The sequence below is a fragment of the Stenella coeruleoalba genome (assembly GCF_951394435.1).
Source record: "Stenella coeruleoalba genome assembly, chromosome: 2".
In the NCBI taxonomy this organism is placed as follows: Eukaryota; Metazoa; Chordata; class Mammalia; order Artiodactyla; family Delphinidae; genus Stenella; species Stenella coeruleoalba.
Genome location: NC_137147.1, coordinates 36,331,369 through 36,353,012, shown reverse-complemented (window position 1 = coordinate 36,353,012; position 21,644 = coordinate 36,331,369). Strand labels below are relative to the sequence as shown.

The 21,644-nt window shown below is 56.2% G+C and overlaps 1 protein-coding gene across 2 annotated transcripts in view; it reads right to left on the bottom strand.

The window, feature by feature from the left end:
• The window catches only part of SPTB (spectrin beta, erythrocytic), a 121,172-nt gene that overhangs the window by 2,458 nt on the left and 97,070 nt on the right, over nt 1-21,644 (bottom strand). Inside the window, exons 23-33 of one of the 2 annotated variants that reach the window (XM_079914756.1) lie at nt 18,124-18,402; nt 17,418-17,548; nt 16,290-16,494; nt 15,643-16,017; nt 14,022-14,266; nt 12,791-12,929; nt 12,239-12,323; nt 11,274-11,470; nt 10,915-10,964; nt 10,350-10,428; nt 603-898 (exon numbers count right to left, since the gene is read on the bottom strand). In XM_079914756.1, the coding sequence (XP_079770882.1) occupies nt 603-898; nt 10,350-10,428; nt 10,915-10,964; nt 11,274-11,470; nt 12,239-12,323; nt 12,791-12,929; nt 14,022-14,266; nt 15,643-16,017; nt 16,290-16,494; nt 17,418-17,548; nt 18,124-18,402 (2,081 nt within the window). Of the gene's footprint in view, nt 1-602; nt 899-7,772; nt 10,429-10,914; nt 10,965-11,273; nt 11,471-12,238; nt 12,324-12,790; nt 12,930-14,021; nt 14,267-15,642; nt 16,018-16,289; nt 16,495-17,417; nt 17,549-18,123; nt 18,403-21,644 lie in introns of those variants that run through there. The other variant, XM_079914755.1, reaches the window with a different exon arrangement.

Here is a 21,644-nt window from a genome sequence, read left to right as displayed (position 1 = left end):
GACCCTGGACTGCTACCTGAAGGCAGGAGCCTCCAGAGACTTTGGGTCTAGGCATCCCTGGGTAGACCACACCCAAGGACATGACTGCCTCAGGGTCAGGAACCGACACAGCCTCTGAATGAATTCCTCAGAGTCATCTGGTTGCTAGGAGGGACCATAGCAACTCTTTCTCCTCTCCTATTTTATAGCTGGGGAAACTGGGGCCCAGATTGGGTAAAAAGTGGGACTTGGTCAAGGATGTGTTGTTAGTGCTAAGGCCTACCTGTTACCCCGCCCTGGGATAATAACAGCTAGCGTTCACCGAGTTCCTGCTCTGCGCCAGGCATGGCATCTGCACTGAAGAGGCAGGCTGCCCCCGTCATCCCCATTTTACAAGTGAGAGGCTGAGCAACTAGTACCAGGTCATAGGATTTGAACTCAGGACCACAACGGAAGACAGGCTTTTCCCATCATGCCAAGCAGCCCCCAGGCTGTCCCAGAGAATGCCCAGGAGCTCTCAGACTAGAGGCAGAGGGTACCCTCGCCCACAAGCATAGCCATGTTGCTCTCAGAGTCCCTGGGAGCTGCCCACCCCTCCTACCCCACGGCCCTCCCCCACACACCTGTTGGACGCCTTCTTGTTGGGCCCCTCCAGGTCGTGCTTGCGGCCCAGGTAGCCCTCCATCTGCACGCTGTGCCCGTGGTCCACCTGGGCCGGCAGCGTTGTAGGCTCTTCACCCTCGCTCAGAGGCGTGTCCAGGACCTTAAAGAGGGGCTCTGTGGTGGGCCTCTCATCCGTGCTGGATTTCTCCTCCTGCCCTTCCTTGTGCGGCCCTGGCGGCAGTGGCGGCTGCAGGTCCTGGGGCCACTGCCTCTCTTCTTCCCCCTGCTCAGGGGCATATGGGAGGAGCACACCTTGCTGGGGGTTCAGAGCCAGGGGTGGCTACTCTCGGCAGAACTGGGAGGTCAGCAGGCCCCACCTGAGTCTGGTTCCTCTCTCCTGTGCCCTTCCTGGCCCTCCCTCAACCTGCTGTGGGTTTCCACCTGGCCTGCTTCCCTAGCCTGTGCCCATGTCTCTGGCTCCATTCTCACTCTCCCCCTCTCCAATCTAACATAGGAACAGAAGGTTCTTAGAGTGAGCTGAAGGGGCTCATCCGGGGGTTTCCGATGCTGCCCGCCTCCAGGGCCCACCCCTGCTTCAGACAGATACTCCAGCTCCTACTGAGTCATCCGTGGGGCTCTGGCAAGACTTCAAATGAAGAAAGGGTTCTGCTGCTAAGACAGGACAGAAGAACATTTGTGGTAGGATGTTGTATGGGAACCCTTCTGTTACTTTCCACTTGGGTCTAAAACCCCAAAGCTAAGGGCACCAGGCCCTAAGCCTCCGCCACCACCTTCTAAAGGGAGACCCAGACCTTCCCGGGTCATGGTGCAGGGCCGTGACCTGCTCCCCAGGTCCTGCCTCCGTCATTTGGTGGGGATTTGTTGGAGTAGGGCAGTGGCTCCTAACCCTGGCTGCCTTTTACAATCACCTCGGGAGCGTTAACAAAGGATGCCGGGACCCATCCTCAGGATGCTGAGTTAACTAGCCTGGAGTGGGGTCAGCACACTGGAATTTCTTAATCAGCTTTTCATGCACTCGAATGTGCTGCAGGGGTAGAGAATCACCACCTAAGGAGTCACTGCTCCAGGGAAAGTCCGCGGCTTTTACCTCCCTGCTCCTCCCCGTAGAGGACAGGATCCTCCCAGCCCCTGCCCAAGCCAAGTGAGGGGCCTCCAGTGGAGCCACGTGCTGGTATGTCAGGTGCGCATAAGAAGGGGAAGCAGACCTCTTATTCCCCAGCTGGGTACACCCTTATGCAGAGGCCTTTGTGCCACTGCATCAGGAGAGAGGGCAGGACAGATTGCGGCAGCAAGGGGCAGCCAGCCTCCCAGTGCAGCACAAGAATGCCGGCTGGGGCAAGAATGGGCGGGTCTCCTATGAGCCCAGCACCAAGGAAGGCCACCCTAGCTTGAGACATCTGGCCAGAACCCTGTCTCAAAGGCCTGACTGCTAGAGACCTTACAGCACCAGGTGGGAAGGGTCTTGTAGGCCCCAAGCAGGTGGTATCTGGACACCTGAAGGACCAAGGGCACTGACAGCCCAAGAGGACCAGAGCCAACCCAGGCAGTAAAGAGACACTGCCCCCTTTTCTACTCCCTGTCCCAACTGAAGATGGAGACCCAGGGGAGTGTTGGGGAGGAGCCAGGAAACAGCAGACCTTGTGCTCCCCATCGTGGATCCTTCAGACCTTGGGTTGAAGCCAAAATAGAGAAATGGAGAATGAGAGATATGGGCACCATACGGGACATCAGATTGAAGCTTCAAACTGAAACAGACTGGTTAGACTTTTTAACAGCTAAAAGTGACCAGGGTCTGCCTGAGCTGGCACTAAGGAATGGGAAGCGGAGGCTCAACGGAGATGTCTGAAGGCAGTGGTTGGAAGAAAGGTAAAGCTGGTCATGGCTGTATCCCATCAAATTAGGGCTGTTCAATAAACAGGTTGGGGTTCCCTAAGAACCCCCAAAGAAAGGATAATATGGCTGGAAAAGTTGGAAAACACTACCCTAGTCTAACACCTTCAATCTATGAGAAAACCTGTACTCAGAGAGGTTAAGTGACTTCCCCAAGGTCACACAGCTAATAGATACCAGAGGCAATTAAGAGCATGCACTCCAGAATCGGACAGGCCTGAGTTTTTACCACATCTGTAGGGCTCTCATCTTTTCCTGTCTTAGAATCCCTTGAGAGTTGTGGCTGGGCCATGCCCATCTTTATGCATCTGGCAGTATTTATATCTTTGAGTGTCAGCAAAGAGCCAGAATTGACCACAAGGATCTGAAGGCTCTAAAGCCCTGCCTGGATCCTCCTCCAGCAGGGAGGAAGGGCAGGAGTGGCAGGGTTGGATTTGGGAACCTGCGTTTGGGGTCCTTCTATGGACCCAGTCAGGCCAACCCTCTGACTTGGGCATAACTGTTGGGGAGGTAGTGAAGCCTTTCATCCTCTCTCTCTCCAGCTGGCTGTGCTGTTCCTCCTGGTGATGGGCCAGGCCCTCCCCACACCTGCTCTGGGGGCCTCAGGGAAGATGTGTGGCAGATGCTGGGAGGAAAACCCAGCAGACCCTCACAACCATGTTCACCCCTCTCACCCAGCCTCTTCCCTCCTGGGACTGGTTTTACTAGAGCCCTGTGTGTCCGTATTTTCTTCCTATACTTTTCATTTCCATGCTCCTTCCTTACGGGAACTCTCCTCTGAAAATAGAGATGATTTTTCCAGGACTGCCTCCCAATTTAATCTCACCTTTCTTCTGTTTCTTCCTAATGGATGCCTGACTTATGTTCCCTGGCAGGGCCAGTCAGAGGCCACGGCCAGTGTGACCAAAAGTTAAATGGCCAGGTCATGGGTGGGCTTTGGGAAATGGGGGTTTTCCAATGTATGCAAAGAATTCTTCTGTTCTCTTGACTGTTCATGTGGAGAAAATTTAAAACACACCCTCTCCCCTCTCCCCTCTCCCCTGAAGGCCAAGGCCTGAGGAGAAGGAGTCGAGAATGAGGGTGGGAGGTGGAGGGGTCTGGTGGCAGCTGCTCCTCCCAGGCCCAGGGCTGGCAGGGCTTCTCTCTCTCCTGGGTTAGGGGAAGGGACACACAGGAGAAAGATGGGGGCGTGGTTTGGGCCCTCCTTTTATAGGCCCCAGGGGTGAATGTGCTTTGCACCATCTTCTAAGAGAGCTGGGGGTTGAGGGGCAGTTCTGCTGCCCCTGGAACCATACCATGCTCTGATAGAGATTGTGCCTTGCCCGACAGGCAGAGAGATCTGTGGACAGCAGAGCACCAGAAGGGGATGCTGGCTACTCGTTGGCTGTAGGGACAGGTAGGTTCTGCCAAAAGGCCCTGGATAGCTAAGATGATCCTCCGTGATATAAGGCAGAAGGCCAGCTGCTTTAGCCCTTGGGTCATCAGGAAGATGCAGAGATTACACCTACTCTGCTGAGAGGTAACCCAGCCTAGAGCAATCACTCAGAGGAGCTGGCGGACACTGAAAAAAAGAGGATCCAGCTACTTGGAAGAAACTCTGGGCGTCAGGTTGGGGCTGCTGGAGAGTTTAGACCATAAGTGGGTGTAACAGAAGGAGGGAGAATGGCCCAGGGATGGGGCCTGGAATAAGCATGGAGCTTCTGTTCTCTGATTTGAAGGTCTGGGTGACAGGTGGGTGGGTGCGCTGGCTGCTGGGATCACGATGTCAGAGCAGGGTAGGGGACAGGCAGCACTGGATGCTGGTGGGAACATCAGGGGAGGAAAGGGCACAGATAGGAGAGCCTTTTAGGATCCCACAGGATTGTAGTCAAACAGGGAGAGAGGCCTGAGCCCCTGATGGGCTGGGGATGGCCACATCAGAGTATTTGCAGAGTCTTGTAAGCTTGACATTTTAGGGTCCTGCCTTGTTAGGAAACTGACTTGGGTGGGGGGAAGCAGGCAGATGTCTCTTCCCCAGAGGAGGTTCAAGAAGATGAAGGGAAGAGGGGCAGCATGGGTACATTTCTTACCTGGACTAAAGGTGTTGAAGGTGTACTTTCAGGCCAAGCCAGCAGGTGGCGCAGGGGGACAGCACACAGACAACTAACTCCAGCTCCAGGGAGAAAAATAACCAGGGGTGCGACCACAGGGTCTTTGGGAGATTCTAGAAGATGCTCAGTGAACCCAGACACATCAACAAACAAGGAGACACAAGCGAGCTTCTCTCTAAAGGAAATGCTGGTAAGTGAGAACGAGGGCAAGAGGATGCAGCCCAGAGATTTTGACTTTAGCCGTGCAATGGTCTTACCTGCCTACCTCACAGTAAGGACTGAGCCTAGAGTGTGTATGTAGGGTGCTTCCAGGGAAGGGCACTCCAGGAAGATTGGTTTGGGAGGGTGTTGGCAATGGATGTTAGAATTCATATGGAGAATGTTTCTCTTAAGAGATGAAGGACTGCAGTGAGAAAAAAATGAAGGGAAAAATGAACACAATCACCTACTAGGTGTTCTACCCATATTCTCTTTTTCTATCCTCACACCCTTTCTGCGAGGCCAGTATCACTGCCCCTATTTTACAGATGAGGGAAACTGAGGGTCAGGGAAAATGAGTAACTAGCCCACCGTCACACAGCTAGTGAGTGGAAGTCTGAGGATGCGAATCTCTCTGGTCCCAAACCCTGTGCTCTTCCTACTAAATCCTGCTGCAAAAGAAGACGGTGGGACTATTGCTCCAGAGAAAAGAGCCTATCCGATGGGGCTCATGGTCTAAAGGGGAATGCGTCTGGCTTATGTAAGACACGTGGCTGATAGGTTGAGGCAGTGTGGTCGTGTCATGGTCACCTTGGAAAGGGCCAGAAGAGGGGCTTGAGGCCAGACAAGATCTATTGTTGAATACCTTAGGCAACCAAATAGCCCTGTGAGACGGTGGGGTGGGGGAAGCTGGCCACTTCTGCAGCCGAGAACTTTTTCCCTCCCCCAGTGTCTGAGGTCTGGGCTCTCATCCTCTGGGTGAGAAGGCTGTCAGCAGACAGGTTGGGAAGGTTGCTCAGAAGACAGTTGTTTGCAAGAGGAGAAAAAGAGATGGTTGGTTGAGTTGAGAGCAGCCAAAGAGATGAAGAGATGGGAACTTAGAGTGAACAGAGACAGATGCCTAAAGGGAGAACAGAGACGTTGTTGCTGAACAGAGGAAAGAGCATGGGAGGAGCTGAGGCTGAAGCAGCGAGGGGTCCACCGGGTTGGTGGCAGGGATGGTGAGGGGCTCTCGTGAGGAGTGGGATGGGCAGCGGAGGGGCTCAGCACTGTGTCCCAGGGGCCAGCTATCTGTCTGAGATGACCACTGGGAACCAGGGAAGACAACAGGAGGGGACACAGAGCAGAAGGCCACCACATAAAGTGACGGGGAAAGGAGAGGGGAGTGTGCAGGGTCCCCTTGGACAGGGAGGGGAGACCTGGTCCACGGCCATCCCGGGGGAGAGAACGACTCTTCCTCAGGAGCTGTCTTTGCCATTCCCACCACCAGTGTGGGCTCCCTGCCCTGGAGGCGCTGGCGGCTGCTTGATGCCTTGGTGACTCTGAGCCAGCCACTCAGAAAGTCTCAAAAGAGAAGACACTGACTCGCCCATCCAGATCTGACACCCAGCAGTCGGCAGCTTCACGCCTCATTTCTGAGATGCCTGCAATGTTAACTGAGTCCCATCCTGGGTTCATCAGTATCGGGGATGCTCTAAAACACAGATTGGAGGATGAACTTAGGAGTTGCCTTTGAGCAGCGGGACCAGGAAGATCACGTCCGACCCTAGTACAGAGAGCTGGGCGCACCGAGCGGCGGACAGATGTCCACAAAGAGCCTAGAGCCAGCTTCTCCACGGAGCCTGGGGTGCCAGGGCGCGGTGCCAGACTGTAGGCAGACACAGCCCTGCCACGCTGATTCAGGCATCCTGGGGAGACAGACACGCCCAGGTTCACGGGAAAACTGACGTTCTTTCCAGGCTGGGTCTGCTCATTATGGGCAAACACACACCATTTGCCTTCACTGTAAAACGCCTGAATCAGCAGCTCAGTTCAGCCTCACAGGGGGAGTGGAGGGAGGATGGGGAAAGCTCGCTCAGGCAAGAAGAAACACAGCTGCTGCCTCCACACCCACATCCCTTCCCTCCAAGAACGTCAGAGCCAGGCCTCTGGCCGCTGATTAGAGCCCTAGGCTGCCTGCTGCTGTGGGGAGTTGCCAAGGGAGTGACAGCAGCTGGAGCCAGCCAGCCACTGGCTAAAAGGTGACCTGCTGCAACCCAGTGCCTGCTCAGCCCCAGGGCACCATCCCTCAGGTTCTCAAGTGCCGGTTATTTCCCTGAAGCCACGTCAACCTCTAAGATGCTGGAAGGAGATGCCCAGTCCTCTCGGGGAAGCCAGCTGCAGGCGGTCTTGGAAGGTCATGGGAAGAGTGACGTCTGTGAGCTGCACTTGGGTAAGAGTTTTCCCTGACAACCTGATGAAGGCCTGATAATGACAGGCACCCAGGCAGCTGCTCTCAGGAGCGGCCTCACCCCAGAATCCCTGCACCACAGAGGAATGTAGCCTTGAGGCTTGAAGGCAGACGGGGCACGACTGCCCCAAACAGGGAACCCCGAAGGCAGACTCTTTCTTGTCACAGCCCCTCGCAGCACCAATCCCTCTCGGGGTATCCCTCTCGTCGTCACAGCAGCCCCATTGGGAGAGTTCCTAGAGCAGGGCCTCCTTCCCACCCGCGGCCGGGAAACAGGCACAGTGCCACAGAAGAGGTTCCGCAGCCGTTGGCTGGGGGCCCCTAAGCCTGGGTTGACTCGGATCCTCTGCAATACCACTGCTTCTCCAGGAAATCAACCTCAGCATCTTAGCAATCAGCATCTCATCGCAAATGGTACACTGAGGATTCTGCGGCACTCAGAGCCTAGAAGATGAGGACCCTTAGCAGGACCCTCAAGCCCTCCCCAGAGCCGCACCCAGGATGGAGGGGGGACACACAAGGTGGAGGGTGGGGGGGTGAGAGGAAGGGGGACGGCTCAGCCCGCTGCCCGGGGACCACCTTCAGGGCACTGGCCTTGGCAGGAGCAGAGGTCCAACCCTGGCTTCCTCTCTTCCCCAAACAGGAAACACCCTGGCCCCTTGCCATCTCTTTCTCATCTCCAGCCTCACACCAGCTGGCACCTGACCACAGAACCAGGTTCCTCAGAGTTGAGAACGAGACAGAAGTGGGGAAACCCGTCTCTCCCAACTCTCCCTTTATCTAGGTGCATTGTTCACATACAGGAATGTTCTGGACTTTCTGTAATCCCACAGACGGAGCTTTATGAGGGCAGGGGGACCCAGGAGGATTAGGGGGTTTGCCTAAAATCATGCACGAAGTCTACAATTAAGGACTAGAACCCAATGTCCTGACTTCCACTCCAGGAATTTTGCCATTTGTGAAACCTTGTTTCTTCTGCTTGGCCTCATGCACTCTTTCTTACACACTTACCGTATAATGGGTTTTTTTCCTTTCTTTTTGTTTTTATTAGAACATGCTCTAATGTGGAAAGGTAAGAGGTGATAGAGGCAATGGATGTGCTTGAAGAAACGCTGACTGCGTGGAATGGTACTCCAGTCCCTGCGTGTGCGTACATGTGTGCGTGCACACACCCGGGAAGCGGAGGACCAGGCGGGGCTGGCAGGGTGGCCACCGTGTGCTGTGCAGCAGTCTACTCAGGGATTCAGGTGCCTGGTCCACTCCCATGCAGGAAGCCGGCATGCACTAGTGATGGGTTTCACGTGAAGCCACAGCGTACGGATCTATCCCATAGGGCACCGACACCAGACCACACACAGCACGGATCTATCCTATAGAGCACCGACACCAGACCACACATGGGACAGCAGGAGAGCCACTGGACCCAGGCCTACCCCAGAGAGAAGGCTCAGCGGACAGCCGCCTTCCTGGGAGAGGCCTGAGGTTTCTGGAAAGGTTTTGAACCCTGCATGTGACCCATTCTCCTCTCTTCTCATATCAAGGACCAATGGGGTATCCCACTCTCCCTCGGAGTCCCATGGAGCCTCGTGAAAACTCAACAAAGGGCTCGGAAAGGAGAAGCAGCAAGAACTCTGTTTCCATGAGGCCTCAGGCCTGGTGTTCATTTGATTCGCCATCCAGTTTCTTCCTGGTACCGGGCACAGGCCAGTTTCCCCATCTGGCGGGGTGGCTGGCTCTCTGGGAAGGGTCTCAAATGTGGGCTCACTCCCTCCTTCCAGAGACGCTCAGGTCCAAGCAGGTTATACTCCCCCCAAATCCAGCGACATTCAGGCGGTGGGTGGAGGCGGCTCTGATGCACATGTAATTACATTGCACAGACGTACACGACACAGACAATGGATGGATCGAGCAGGTGGTCACAGAGGAACCCGTAGACCCAGGCCACCACCGTGCAGACACACAGGGACGCACAGCTGAAGCGCAGGTGGCAGGAACAGTCCCAGCCCCCGTGTCCACAGTCCATGCCAGCCCCCAGAGTTCTCTCTCCTTCCAGTGGAGGCTGTTCCTGAGAAAAAGTCCACCAGAGACTCCCACATGTGCTGATGGGATCTTCAGAGGGAAGTCCTGGGAGAGACCCACCAGTGGGAGCCCAGGAGTGCCCTCTGCTGGACATGAAGGGCTGGTGCAGCTCAGGACACCTCTGGCCGGCTGGAGGTGTCAGAGGGAGCTCGAGTGTGAGTGTGAGAGAGAGAGAGTGTGTGTGTGTGTGTGTGTGTGTGTGTCTCAGAGGGTGGAAAGGGCTGAAATATAGACCTGACAGGGATTCTGCACAGGAAATGCTCAGTGTTGTGCATTTTTCTGGGGTGGCTGGTGTACCAGAAATTTCCACCAAGAACTCCTAAAGGTTCAGGCAAGCTCACCTGGGCACCTGGAGAGGTGGTGGATATGCAGTGGCAAAGCCATGCAAGGCACATGCTGGATTCTTACTTTCTTCTCAGTCAGCTGCTCCCAGCACATTTCCCCAAAACCTGGATCACAGCCTCCCAGACTTCCTGCATAGACCTCCTGGTTCCTATTCCAGGCCAGGTCCTGAAGCCATCTGCCAGGCCTCTGGCAGTGGGAGTGTTTGCGTCCCTCCCTCACCTCCCCCAGGCGTCCTCTTTTTCTACAAATTGGAGGCCTGTGACCCAGAAGCCCTGGGGCTCTCCCTCACTCCTGAAGGGCTCCGTCAAGTCTGTCCTTGCCTCAGAGCTAGCTCTATCTCCAACTCCCTGACCCACGAGCCTCAGGCCAGGAAGGTGCAAAGGGGGGGGGGCGGCTCTGCTTAGGAGGAAGGAACCTGCTAGAGGGTGGGTATGCCCACTTCACTGCCCCAAATGCCCTGGCCAGGGCAGGAAGACCAAATGGTCCGTTTGTGAGTATATTTGTGTGTGTGTGTGTGTGTGGGCGTAGAGGGGAGAGTTAAGGATGGTGTTAGAGGGAAAATGGGTAAAAGGACAGTGTATACAAAGGAATCATTCCTGCCTGTATAAACTGTTCCCCCTGATGTAGATGGTAATGTATTTATATAATAAAATTTATTAGACCAGATAAAACCAAACTAAGAGAGTCATGTCAGTGGGCTGGCATGTCAGTCTTTCCTTGGTTGAAGGGAGAAGGGGAATTATTCTAGGAATTAAGAAAAGCTGAGTAAACAAGGAAGACTGACTGGAGGAGTCTGGGGGGCAGGGGCAGTGTGTGCCCATCCTGGCCTCCTGCCCCAGCTGGGCCTAGTCGGGATGAGGGGGCTCGGGCAGCAACGACTCCCAGGAACTAGACAGATGGGACAGGGAACTGACCGGGGACGTTCGCTCGGTGGCTGCGCGGTGGGGACCTCGGGGAGCCTCCCCTGCTGTCTCGCCTTCCTCTTCTTGAGGCCTATGGAAGACAGAGTCCCGCTTTAGAAACAAACGCCTCTCAGAGGCCAGAGACTACCTCCAAGGCCTGGCTTCCCACCCCGTCCCCAGAGAACACAAGCCAAGTCAGCAGCCTGGCAGACACTTAGCAAGGAGCTGCTCAACCTGCCTCCGCCTGAAAGGTTAGGCAGATGCTTCAGAAATGCCACGGCTCCGTGCAGCACGGCCTGTGGGACACATGTTCAGCCGGTTCCCAGAGCAGGGGGGCAAGGGTGCAGCAGCCACTGCCCTCCACCCATTTCCTTCCTGCACGAGGCCTTCAGGCCACCCAGGACTGGGGGAGAATGAAAGCTCTTCTCTGTCTTTAAGCTCCAGACACTCTATTTCCCTGACTAGTGGCCCAGGTGTGAGAGGTCACAGGTGGTTTGTCAAGGCATCAGGGGGCGGTTTCTGATTAGAAGGACCCTTCCCCTCTCCTCCTCCACCCCTCTCCGCAGAGGGCACTCACCCAGTCTCCTCGTCAGTTCTCTCCGGGGTCTGGTGTTCTTTGAGCTCAAGCTAGGGGAGGCAAAGGCCGGGGGTGGGTGTCGGGTCAGAGAAGCCACAGAGGGGAGCCTGCTCTCAGACAACCTTCCTCCAAAGAGGCTCCCAGATACCCGACGCACCTGGTGTTCCTTCCTTTTGGAATGAGCCCCTTTTGTCTTTGGGGTTCAAAAGTCAGCACTTTCTCCCTCTCCTATTTCCTTCCCACTCTCCCGCCTTGCCCAGCCTTTACACTGTCCGCAGGTCCCCAGTAACCGCCGAAGAATTCTTGACTTGAGGACCCCCCAGGCGTGGCTGCCCACCGCCCCGAGCCTCCCGGCTCACCGTGGTGGGCTTCTCCAGGGCGGCGAAGCGCTCTGCCCAGCCTGCCGTGGATTTCTCAAAAGCCTCGTGCCTCTTGATGAGCTTCTCCACGCTGTCCACCGTGTGTCCAAAGTCCCGGCTGGCCAGGTAGGGCTCCTGGGCGATCAGCCATGCTTCAGCCACCGAGGCGTCCCGAGAGAACTGGCACACTTCCAGCCCTGCCACGGACAACACAGCCCAGGGGTCTGTTAGCACCCGGCGGTCCGATCCTGCCGGGACCCCGGGGCCCCTCACGGACATGCGGAGCTGGTGGGCAGGCCGAGGCCCACACAGGTGTCCCTGAACCGCGTGGACACCCTGCTCAGTGGCGACCTGCTGCCCGAGGCTGCTCCATCCCCGTGCGGGGCCCCTACCTCATCTCCACCGATAGCGATATTTGAAAAACACATGAATTAGAACAAACTCTAAAACAAAATGGTTTTGACATCGCCCTTTGAGAACAGTCTTGAGTGTTCCCTTCCCGGCCCCTGGCTGTCTCACACAGTCGCAGCCACGGGAGAGTCCAGGTCTTTGTGGCTTGCGGCTCCTACCTGGGTGGTGGAATTTCCCTACCTCTCCTGTTTCCAGCTGCGGAGAACAGAGTTCTTTCTGTGCCCCACATGCCTCAGATCAAACCTTTGGGATGCGCTAGAGCCTTACGCTGACCCCTGGAGAGGCCACAGCTCTACGGGGACACCGGCCAAGCAGGAGGCGGGGGACAGGTGGGGCAGAGGGTGGACAGGGAACAGGTGCTGGCTGGTCAAGGGCAGGCTTCCAGCGGCGTGTCTGTTGGGTCTTCTTCCCCAAGGCCCTTGGCCCTGAACTTTGCTGATGAGTGGTGCTGTGGCGGCTCTTCTCCAGCAGGGGGGGAAATCCACCGCGTTGTGCCATGGCCCCTCCCCCCGGCCCGCCCCCCCCAGGTTCCCTGGCTCCCAGGCTGCACTCACACATGTGGAGCTGCTCCTGGCGGGCCTTCCACTTCTCCTTCATCTCCTTCCTCCTGGACACCACCTGCTGCAGTTTCTCCCTGATCTGCGGGGAGGAAGGGAAGACGGCTCAGGCTTTGGTAACCCTTCCCCCTGTCCGAGGTGGTGTGCGGAGGGGCCCTGCACAGCCTGCTGGGCTTTGTCCCACCGACCTGGCTTCAAGTCTTGGCCCTGCCACTTGCCAGCTGTGCAGCCTTGGGTAAATTACTTAACCTCTCTGAGGTTACCATGGGCCTCACCCAGGAAGTGGGTGTCACCAAGACCAAAGCACACACATATGTGAGGGTTAGTTGGGTTATGAGCCCACTCTCCCTACAGAGTAGCGGCCAGTTCCTCGAATAGGTTTGGTGGAGCTATAAGCCCCGGGCCTACACACAGCCCCAGTCCCCCCCGCAAGAAAGCCTCCTCAGAGAAACCACAGCCCATGGGTTCCCTCCCAGAAAGCTGTCTGGCCCAGCAGGAGCGGAGGGAAGGACAGGGAGGGCCTGTCTCTGTCCCGCCTTCCCCTCACACCTCATCCGAGGCTTGGTGTTGCCGCTGCAGCAGGGACTCGCCGAGCTCCAGGCAGGCGCTGAAGTTCTTGCTTCGGGTTTCCATCTCCGCCAGAATGCCCTTGTGATACTTCATGAGCAGTTCCACCGAGGAGACGTCCCTGCGGGGGCAGGTGTTTGGTGAAAAAGGAAACTCTGGGTGACTCTGGCCCATCTGACACCAAGTCCCGATCAGAGGGGGACCCCTACCTGCCCGGGAGTCTGACTCTCTCTCTCTGGACAGCCAGGAAGTCCTCTGCCAGCTGCCCAGCCCCAGCAGGAACACTGATGCCCTAGTGTCCTCCCTTGCTCAGTGGTCAGGACATGGACGGGGGTGCAGTGACCATAAAAAAAGCCCAGGAATGTTAAATTTGCCAATAAAAAGGAATGAGGTACTGATACGTGGATGAACCTTGGCAAGATTGTGGTAAGTGAAAGAAACCAGTCACAAAGGACCACATATTATATGATCCACTCATATGAAAAGTCTACAACAGGCAAATTAGAGACAGAAAGCAGATTAGTGTTGCCAGAGGAGCGGGGTGTGATGACTGCTAAGGGGTACAGAGTTTCTTTTTGGGGTGATGAAAATGTTCTAGACATGCTGTGGTGACGGCTGTACAACTGTGACTATGCGAAACATTGAATGGTACATTTTAAATGGCTGAATTGTATGGTATGTGGATTATAGCTCAATAATGATGTTAAATATAAAAGCTTGACCACCGGGACAGGCACCCTAGGGGCAGAGGGACAGAGGTGGGCACAAAGCGTGTAGAGAGCTCTGATCCCGGCCGACTGCCCACGTGCCTGCCCCCACCTCTCACGCGCAATGAGCTCCTTTCCTGAGTTTTAGGGAAATGGCCCCCATATGCCCGTGCTGGGGGGAAGAGCAGGACCACTTCTGGACCTGCCCAGCTCTGAATGTGTAAACTGACAACCACGGCCCCTGCGCCCACCGTAGAATCTGAACGACAGATGTCTTTCTCGGCACTCTCAGGATTCCCTTTACTCTGGAATAGTCGGTTCTCCTGGTGGCAGCTGAGCCACTCAGATTCTCCCTGGACGCAGCCTCAGGTGCCCCTTGGGGATTCTTGCGCACCCACAGTCCAGGACGTCCCTCCGGGGCAGACTCTCGGAGCAGCGCCCTGCTCTGCCAGCCTCTGGGACCAAGTGGGCCGGGAGCGGGGCTGCCTTGAGGACGCTGCCCTCACCTGGGCTTCTCCTGGGTCTCGATCTGCCGGATGATGCTGTCCATCCAGGAGAGGAGGTCTCGGACCATGCTGAAGAAGCGGAATTTGTCCGCGGTGTCCACCAGCTGGGTGCGGCGCCCCGCGCAGGCATCGAGCAGCGCCTGCCATGCAGCAGACACCTCCTGTTCCTTGTTCTGGATGGTGTCTGCCTTCTCTCCAGCGTACGCTGTCTGCAGGCGGGTGGCCACGTCCTGGAACTGCTGTACCTGTGATGGGGCAAAACTGAACATTGTTTTCCAGGCAGACACGACTTGGGCCTGGGATGGGCGAGGGCGTCTGCCTCCTCCCAGTCTCCCTCCCGAGGACAGTGCTGGAAGCAGGATCCACCCACTGGCTGCTGGAGAGAAGGCTCCTTGCTTTGGCACCTCTGCTGACCCAAAGCATCCCTTGGGCTCTGATGAGGATTGGGGAGTGAGAGGGGCTCTGTGCCCCTTGGTGTGTGACTGTGAGAGTGATTATGTGCCAGGCGCTGCTCTACACACGTTCTGTTACTCTCTTCATCTTTACAACAACACCGTCAAAGAGGTACTATTATTATCCCTGTTTTTGAGATGAGGAAACTGAGGCACAGGGAGCCTAAGTGACTGGCCCGAGGTCACTCACGCTCAGAGAGGGTGCAACTGGGATTGGAGGCGTGCTCTCAACTCGCTGTTCCTAACCATTCTGCATGGTACCATCCCCTGTTTGAGGCCGGCCCCAGGGCAGTGAAGCCTCATTCCTGAGACCTCGTTGGGGCTGTACCTGCCACAGGGGCTCCAGTAACCCCAAAGCACCTCCAGCTGGAGGACAGATCTTGAGGCTGTCCCCTTCTTGGTGAACCAGGGGCCCAACCTACTTTGGTGTTCTTTCCCGAAACCCTGCTGGGTCGGTGCAGGACTGCACAGCTGGCCCAGCTCTCCCTGCTCCACCGGAGGCCCGGTGAGTCCCCACAGCTGAGCCCCTTGCCCTCAACCTATCCATCATGCTGAACTCTGCAGAACCCTAGGGGCCTGTGGAGGTACCTCAGGGGGCAACCCATGATGAGAGGAGGGAGTCTAGGCTGGCCCTGGGCCCCCCTCCAGCTCCCATGGGGAAAGGCTGAACAGCTCAGTGGCTAAGGGTGTGGAGTCTATAGCCAGACTGCCAGGAGCTGAATTCTGGCTCCACTGCTTAGCTGCATGTTTCTGGACAACTTAGTCACCCTTCTGTGCCTGCTTTCCTCATCTAGAAAAGGCAGATAACATTATTCCCTTCCTCAGAGGCTGAGGATTCACTGACCACGTATATTGCTTAGAACAGTACCTGATACTAGAAAAGTGCTACATGTATGTTCACTAATGATACTGTAACACTTTGACAACCAGAGAAATTGCATTTGAAGGTATTTTTGCATCGGGTTTTGGGAAAGGTTCAGTTTAAAGAACTAGTTCTGAAGCTAAAGAGCATCTGAAAGCCTCTGCTTCCTGCCCGGAGCTGTTGCTTCTCTAAGGAGATGCCTGTTCGAGAAGTCTCCCCTCTAGAAGCCAGGAGAGGACCTGACACTGCGCCCCAGGGAAGCCAGTCATGGGGAAGGCGTGGAGGGACGGCCAGGGATGAGAGGCACCTGCACACCCAGCAGGTGGAGCTCCCGCTCGAAGGCTGTGTGCACGCGGTGGAAGGACTCGGCGGTGCTGGCATCCAGCCCCACATCCTCAGGCAGCTCGCGGTGCTTCTCGTCAATGAGGCCCAGGATCTCGGCGCCAGTGTAGAAGTAGCGCTGCAGGTCGTAGGAGGCGGCCAGCAGCTGCATGCGCGTGTCAATGAGCTCCAGCAGGTCCGCCCACATCTCGTTCAGCCCGTCCTTCCACTCGGCGATGGTGGCCGCCTCCGCGTGGCCCACGTCGATGAGCCGCTCAATGATGGCATTCACATTGTCCACCCGCTCCTGTCCAGTCGCCCCGGTCTCCCGGGCAAAGTCCCGGAACTTGTCCCGGAGCAGCTGGACGGGGGTAGACAGAAAAGCGGTTACCGGTTACCAGGGCTCAGGGGTGTGGTGGTGTCATCACACTAGCTGTCGACGCTCCCAGCGGCACCTGCCACTGCCCGGAGCTGGGCTCTCATGTCTTCCCCAGGGCACCTGAGCTCGCACCGGGGGAGCCCGCATCGCTGCGGCACTTTGCACCTGGCGGGTGTGTGTATGTGTCTGCACGACAGCTCCTAGGTCTACTGCACTAGAGGGAGACAAAGCAAGCGGTGGCCATGGGTACTCACAGTCACGTGGTCAAAGTCTTGCCCCATTTCCGGGGAGGAGGCCACCAGCTCCTTCTCCGTGATCCACTGCTCCAGGTCTTCCACCTCCCGCTTCAGCTGGAACAGGTGGTACATGTTCTCCAGCTTCCGCCTGCGCTCCTCTGCCATGTCCTTCAGCCCCGCGTACTGCTTGTCCACCTGCCCTTGAAGTCTGATGATCTGTTCCCTGGAATTCAAAACAAGAAAGCCCTCAGAGACGGCAACAGAGAACCTAGAGCAGCCAGATCAGGAGCCAGCCTCCTCCTCCCCAGGCCCGAGGCAGGGACGAGTGGCGGAGCACAGCTTCAGAGAAACAGCAGAGCGGCTTTGCACGGGGAAGAGTTGGGGAGAGAAGGAACCACCCCTTAGACCACGATGCTTCAGGGGACAGTGAAATGTGTTCCCCTAGAGGGGGTGCCTCCCACCCCTGCCCCTGACTCTGGGAAGCTCAGAGAGACACGTGCAAATGGAGAAATCTTCCGCTATTCTTCCAGGGAGGCTGAGGCGTGGGCTGGCTGAGCCTGGCTCCGCCAGCAGCAGACCCTGCTCAGCTCTTCCGGGAGGGGCATGCCATACCAGAGGCTCGATCCCTGGGGCTTGGGAGATGCTGAGGCAGCTGCTGTGGGTGCCCTGAAGGTGACTGAGGACAGGGCCGTGACTGGGGGTGGCCCGAGGTGTCTGGCCCAGTGGGCTCCCATTTATGCAGAACCCACACAACTGAACAGTGTAGACGGGTGTATAATGATTTCGCTGAGACACTGTGAGATCCTGAGGTACCTCCTGGACCACAAAAAGAAAAGCAAATTTAGGCTAAGCTGAAAGATGCTGAAGACGAACTCCTGAGAAGACTGGAGCTCTCTGTTCACCAAGAGGGTAGTTTCGCTGTTCCATTTCCTCAAATCTCTTTGCAAACCAGGCCTCAGTCAGCCCTGTGTGAAGTTACACAAGACCACAACATAACAGGGAACTGGGCCAATGAGCAGGCCAGAAGGCAGTTTTCTCAAACCCACAGTTTTCGGGAAAACTGTTCCTGTTCTCCGCCTTGGACCTGAAGGGATCCTGGCTGGCGGGGCCCCTGGCCTGACGCCCGGGATCTGGAGGCACACGCACCCCTCGGGGTGGCCTGAAGACAGCAGGCTCTGGGCCCGGCCGGCCAGCTGCTTGATGCTCCTCCCGTACTCCTCTACTGTGCGCTGCTGCCGCAAGTGCCGCTTCAACATCACGATGGCGCCCTCTTCATCCTAGGAGGCAGCGGACCGTCAGGGCACGCGCTCACCTGGCCCAGCTTACAGCCCTGCTCCTGGAGGTGCCCGAGATGGGGGAGGGCCAGGCTCGCGGGACGCCCATAGGAGAACTGCCCACGGTCCCCTCCCCTCTCCTCCCGTTGCCCGGCAACACCCACACCCTACCTTCCATTCGTCACCCTCAATTCTCGTCTGACATCCACCCTTCCCGGCCCAGATCCAACCTCTGTCCCCATGGAAACTTCCTGTATCACCCCAGCTTTTAGAGACCCCCCTCACCTCTCACCCACTCCCGCAGCAGTTCATCTGCACAGAATCCATGGCACAAAAAAGGTGAAGAACCCTTGGGTTAGAGCAAATCTAATTGCAAACAGGGCGCCCGGCTGCAGTACGTTTACTGTATGTTCTTGAGAGGAGGGGCGTCCTGAGAAGCAGGGTTACTCGTACACCCTCTCCCTGCCCTCACTCCTCACACACCTGGCCTTACAGGTTCCCCACTGACTGCCCACCTCCACCCAGCTCTTCCTCTGGGCTGGTCTTGACACCCAGCCTGGCACCCTTCCCGAGCCGACCTGGGGTGTCTCGTCAGAGAAGACGTAGAACTCCTGCTCACTGATCCAGGCCTCGGCCTCGCCCGCGTCCAGGTAGTACTGCTGGGCCTCGCTGGCGTCCCGCAGGCGCTGCAGCCGCCTGGCTGCCGTCTCCCGCAGTGTGTCCCACGAGACCTGCAGTTGCCCCAGGCACTCCTCCACGTCTCGGCAGTCGATCTCGGCCGCGGCCACCAGCTGCTGCCCCCTGTGCAGCACGTCCTCCACCCGCGGCGCGTGGCCCAGGATCTCGTTCTGTAGCGTCTGCGGCCAGAGGGGAAGGGCTCAGGGGCTGGTCTTCCCACCGTGCAGGGCAGCCCAGGGTCACACCCTGGCACCTCTCGCCCTGAACCCCTTGGGGAAGCTTGAGCGGAGCAGATGTGGCCATAAAGACTGCTAGTGACCAGGTGCCCAGCACGGTGCTGGGCCTGCCACCTCATTCTCCTCTGGCCCCCACCATGACCTTCTAAGGTTAGCACGGGACACCAGCACACAGCAGTTAGGTGACTGGACAGCCAGTGCCAGAGTGGGATTTGAACATGGCTCTCTCGCAGCCACACGTGCCCTTGAGGGCTCCCTACACCTCCTGTCTCAGCAGAGCTTGACTTCTCAGCTGTACGTGGTGGAGGAGAGGAAAACGATACTTAAATGGCCTTTTGAGATCTGATTTTAGCAGCTTTTTTACGCTGTATAAAACAATAGTTGACAGTTGCCCCTTGGTCAGAGTTTAGGATTTCGTTTTGTTTTCCCGGTTCAGTATTTCCTGCCTTTGGTCACCAAGACGGCATTTCTTCCCACTCTGGTGATGGGTCACCTTTATCTTCAGGGGGCCGTGACATGTCGTCACTCGCTTTCTGGGTCCTAGAGGCCCCAGCCCGGCTGCTCCTTGCATGTGGGCTTTTGGCTCCTTAGCCCCCATCTCCTCCCTTTTTACAATTTCCCATGGCCTTGAAAACTGTCTAGAGGGCGGCGGGTAAGAGAAGAACACACAGGCTGTGCTATGACTGTCAGCATTTAAAACACATAGAACTAGCAATACCCACAAGTCACCTAACTTGCTGAAATGCATCTTTACACCTGATGCTCAGAATCTCGATTCTGACAATTTCCCGTGGTCTCTGCGATTGTAGTCAAATGACCCGTGATGTCAGCTCCGCTTGCCTCTTTACTTTCCCTGAGATCTTATATCCTACAAAGGTATTTCCTTCTCTTCTTTTAAGCAATTCCTTTCTAGGCTCCTGTGCAGTATGCTTACTTAGAACATCTTCTTCCCTGACTTCATTCATTCAACCCACAGTTATTATTTCTGATGTATCAGGCCCTGTTCTAGGGACAATATGGGAACAAGATAAACAAAACCCCTGCCCTCATAAAGCTTACACTCTAGAAGAGGAAATGATAAGCATGTAAATAAATGAATGAATGCATATAACAGGTACCACGAGGAACAGACACCACTGAGATGAGGACTGTCTTCCAAGGTGTGGTGGTGGCCTCTTTAACTGGGGGAGTCAGGAAGGGTTTTCTGTGCAGATGACATCTGAGTAAGACATGAATGATGAGGAGAGGGCAACCCCACAAAGATCTGGGGGATGAGCGTTGCTGGCAGGAGGGAAGAGCGAGTGCCAAGAAAGTCCCTGGGGTGGAAGCAAGCCTGGACGGTCCAAAGGGTCAGGCAAGCTAGAATACTGTGAAGGAGGGCGAAAGTGATAAGGGAGGAGATTCGGGAGGAGGCAGGGGCCAGACCAGGCAGGACACTGCTTTTTAACCCTGGTTGCAGGTTGAATCATCGGGGAAAACAGACACAGCCAGGGTCCCATCCCCAGAGGTCCTTATTAATTGATCTGAGGTGGGACCTGGGTACTCGTATGCTTTTAGGTTCCCCCAGGTGATTCTAATGTGCATCCAGAGTTGAGAACCCCTCGTGCGGCACCTTGCAGGTTCTGTTCTAGTTGCAATGACAGCCATTAAAGTGGTGGTTCTCAAAGTGGGGTTCCAGGCCAGCAGCAGCAGCATCGCCTAGGATCTTGATAGAAGTGCAAATTATCAGGCTCTGCTCCCAGAGTCTGATGCAGTAAATCTAGGGTGGAGCCTGGTCAACTGTGTTTTAACAAGCCCTCCGGGTGAGCCTGATACACACTGACCACTGCAGTAGAAGAAATGATAAAATGGGATTTCGGCTTTAGCAAGGCTAGCCTGAAATAGTCTTTACTGGGGCAGCCATGCTCTCCCACGAGATTATCTTTCCCTTCTTGTTAAGGGGAACCCCATATTAGTCTTGCCCTTCTCCTGAAATAGCAACCTTCAGCCAGGGGAGTTGAAAATCATTGGCAATAACACTCATTGAGGCTGAAGTCTTGAGTACTGGAAGGACTAGAGTTGGCCCAATTTATAGTTGAGGAAACTGAGGCCCCGAGAATAGTCTTCTACCAGTCTTCCCCACTTTCACTGGAGGGTGTGATGTTAGCAGAAGCCCCGCCTCCACCACCTTCTAATTCAGGTCCCTACGTGTTGCCACCGGAACCTCTGGGATTTGATCATGCCAACTAGAAGCAAAGTGTTCGAGGGAGCTTTTAAGGAACGTCTTTGAATATAATTCATTCAGGCCTTTGCACAGTTGCTGGGTTCTGTGAGCAGATGTTGGCTGCTGATATCTGGGGGGAAGGACGTACTGTCTGCCATGACCTTCCTTCCCCAATGAGCTGCAGTACCGACTGGCACTCTGGGACACACTGCTCTTCTCTGGGATAAGTTCCTAGACACTCCTTGCTCAAGGTTGCGGCTGCCGCCACTTCCTGAAGCAGAGAGCAGACCAGGCAGGAGGGACTCTCTGCCCAAGAGCAGGGGTACGGCCAGCCCCTGGCTAGACCACATGGCCTGACCATGACCCCATGCAGCTGGCCTTCCTGGAGGACGCAGGCTTCCCCTGCAGCCCTGACACAGAGGAAGTGCATCTGCTCACTTCCAGGATTCTGACCGGGGCTGCAGAGATTCCCAATCCAGCCTGGGAGAGCAGAACAGCCAACGGATGTTTCCTCCAATGGCTCAGAGTCCAAGTTTAGCAGCTTCCTCGTGGCGTTGCAGCCCCACAAGTATGCTCATGTGTCTAGAGAACAGGGGCCTACTTACCCTGAGGAGACTCAATAGGCCAAGCTTAGCCCTGGAAGAGGGACAAGGCAGTGATGGGAGAGACGCCAGGAGCTAAGAGCCTCCTCTCAGGGAGGTCACGGAATACAGAAGCTGTAAAGGACATGAAACCCCAGGCCAGGGCCTCCAGGTCCTGCACACACCTGTGCCCTAATGGGTCTGAATGGCCCCCAAATCCCAAAGCACCTGGACCCCCCGGCCCCATTCACCTCCACCCCACTCTGTGGTCCTCCCAGAATTCTCTCTGCCATCATCAGAGCTGCTCCTTCGGCTATGAGAATACAAACACAGACTGGGGACCCTGTAGCTATCAACAACAACAATAACCTGGGGCTTCCCTGGTGGTGCAGTGGTTAAGA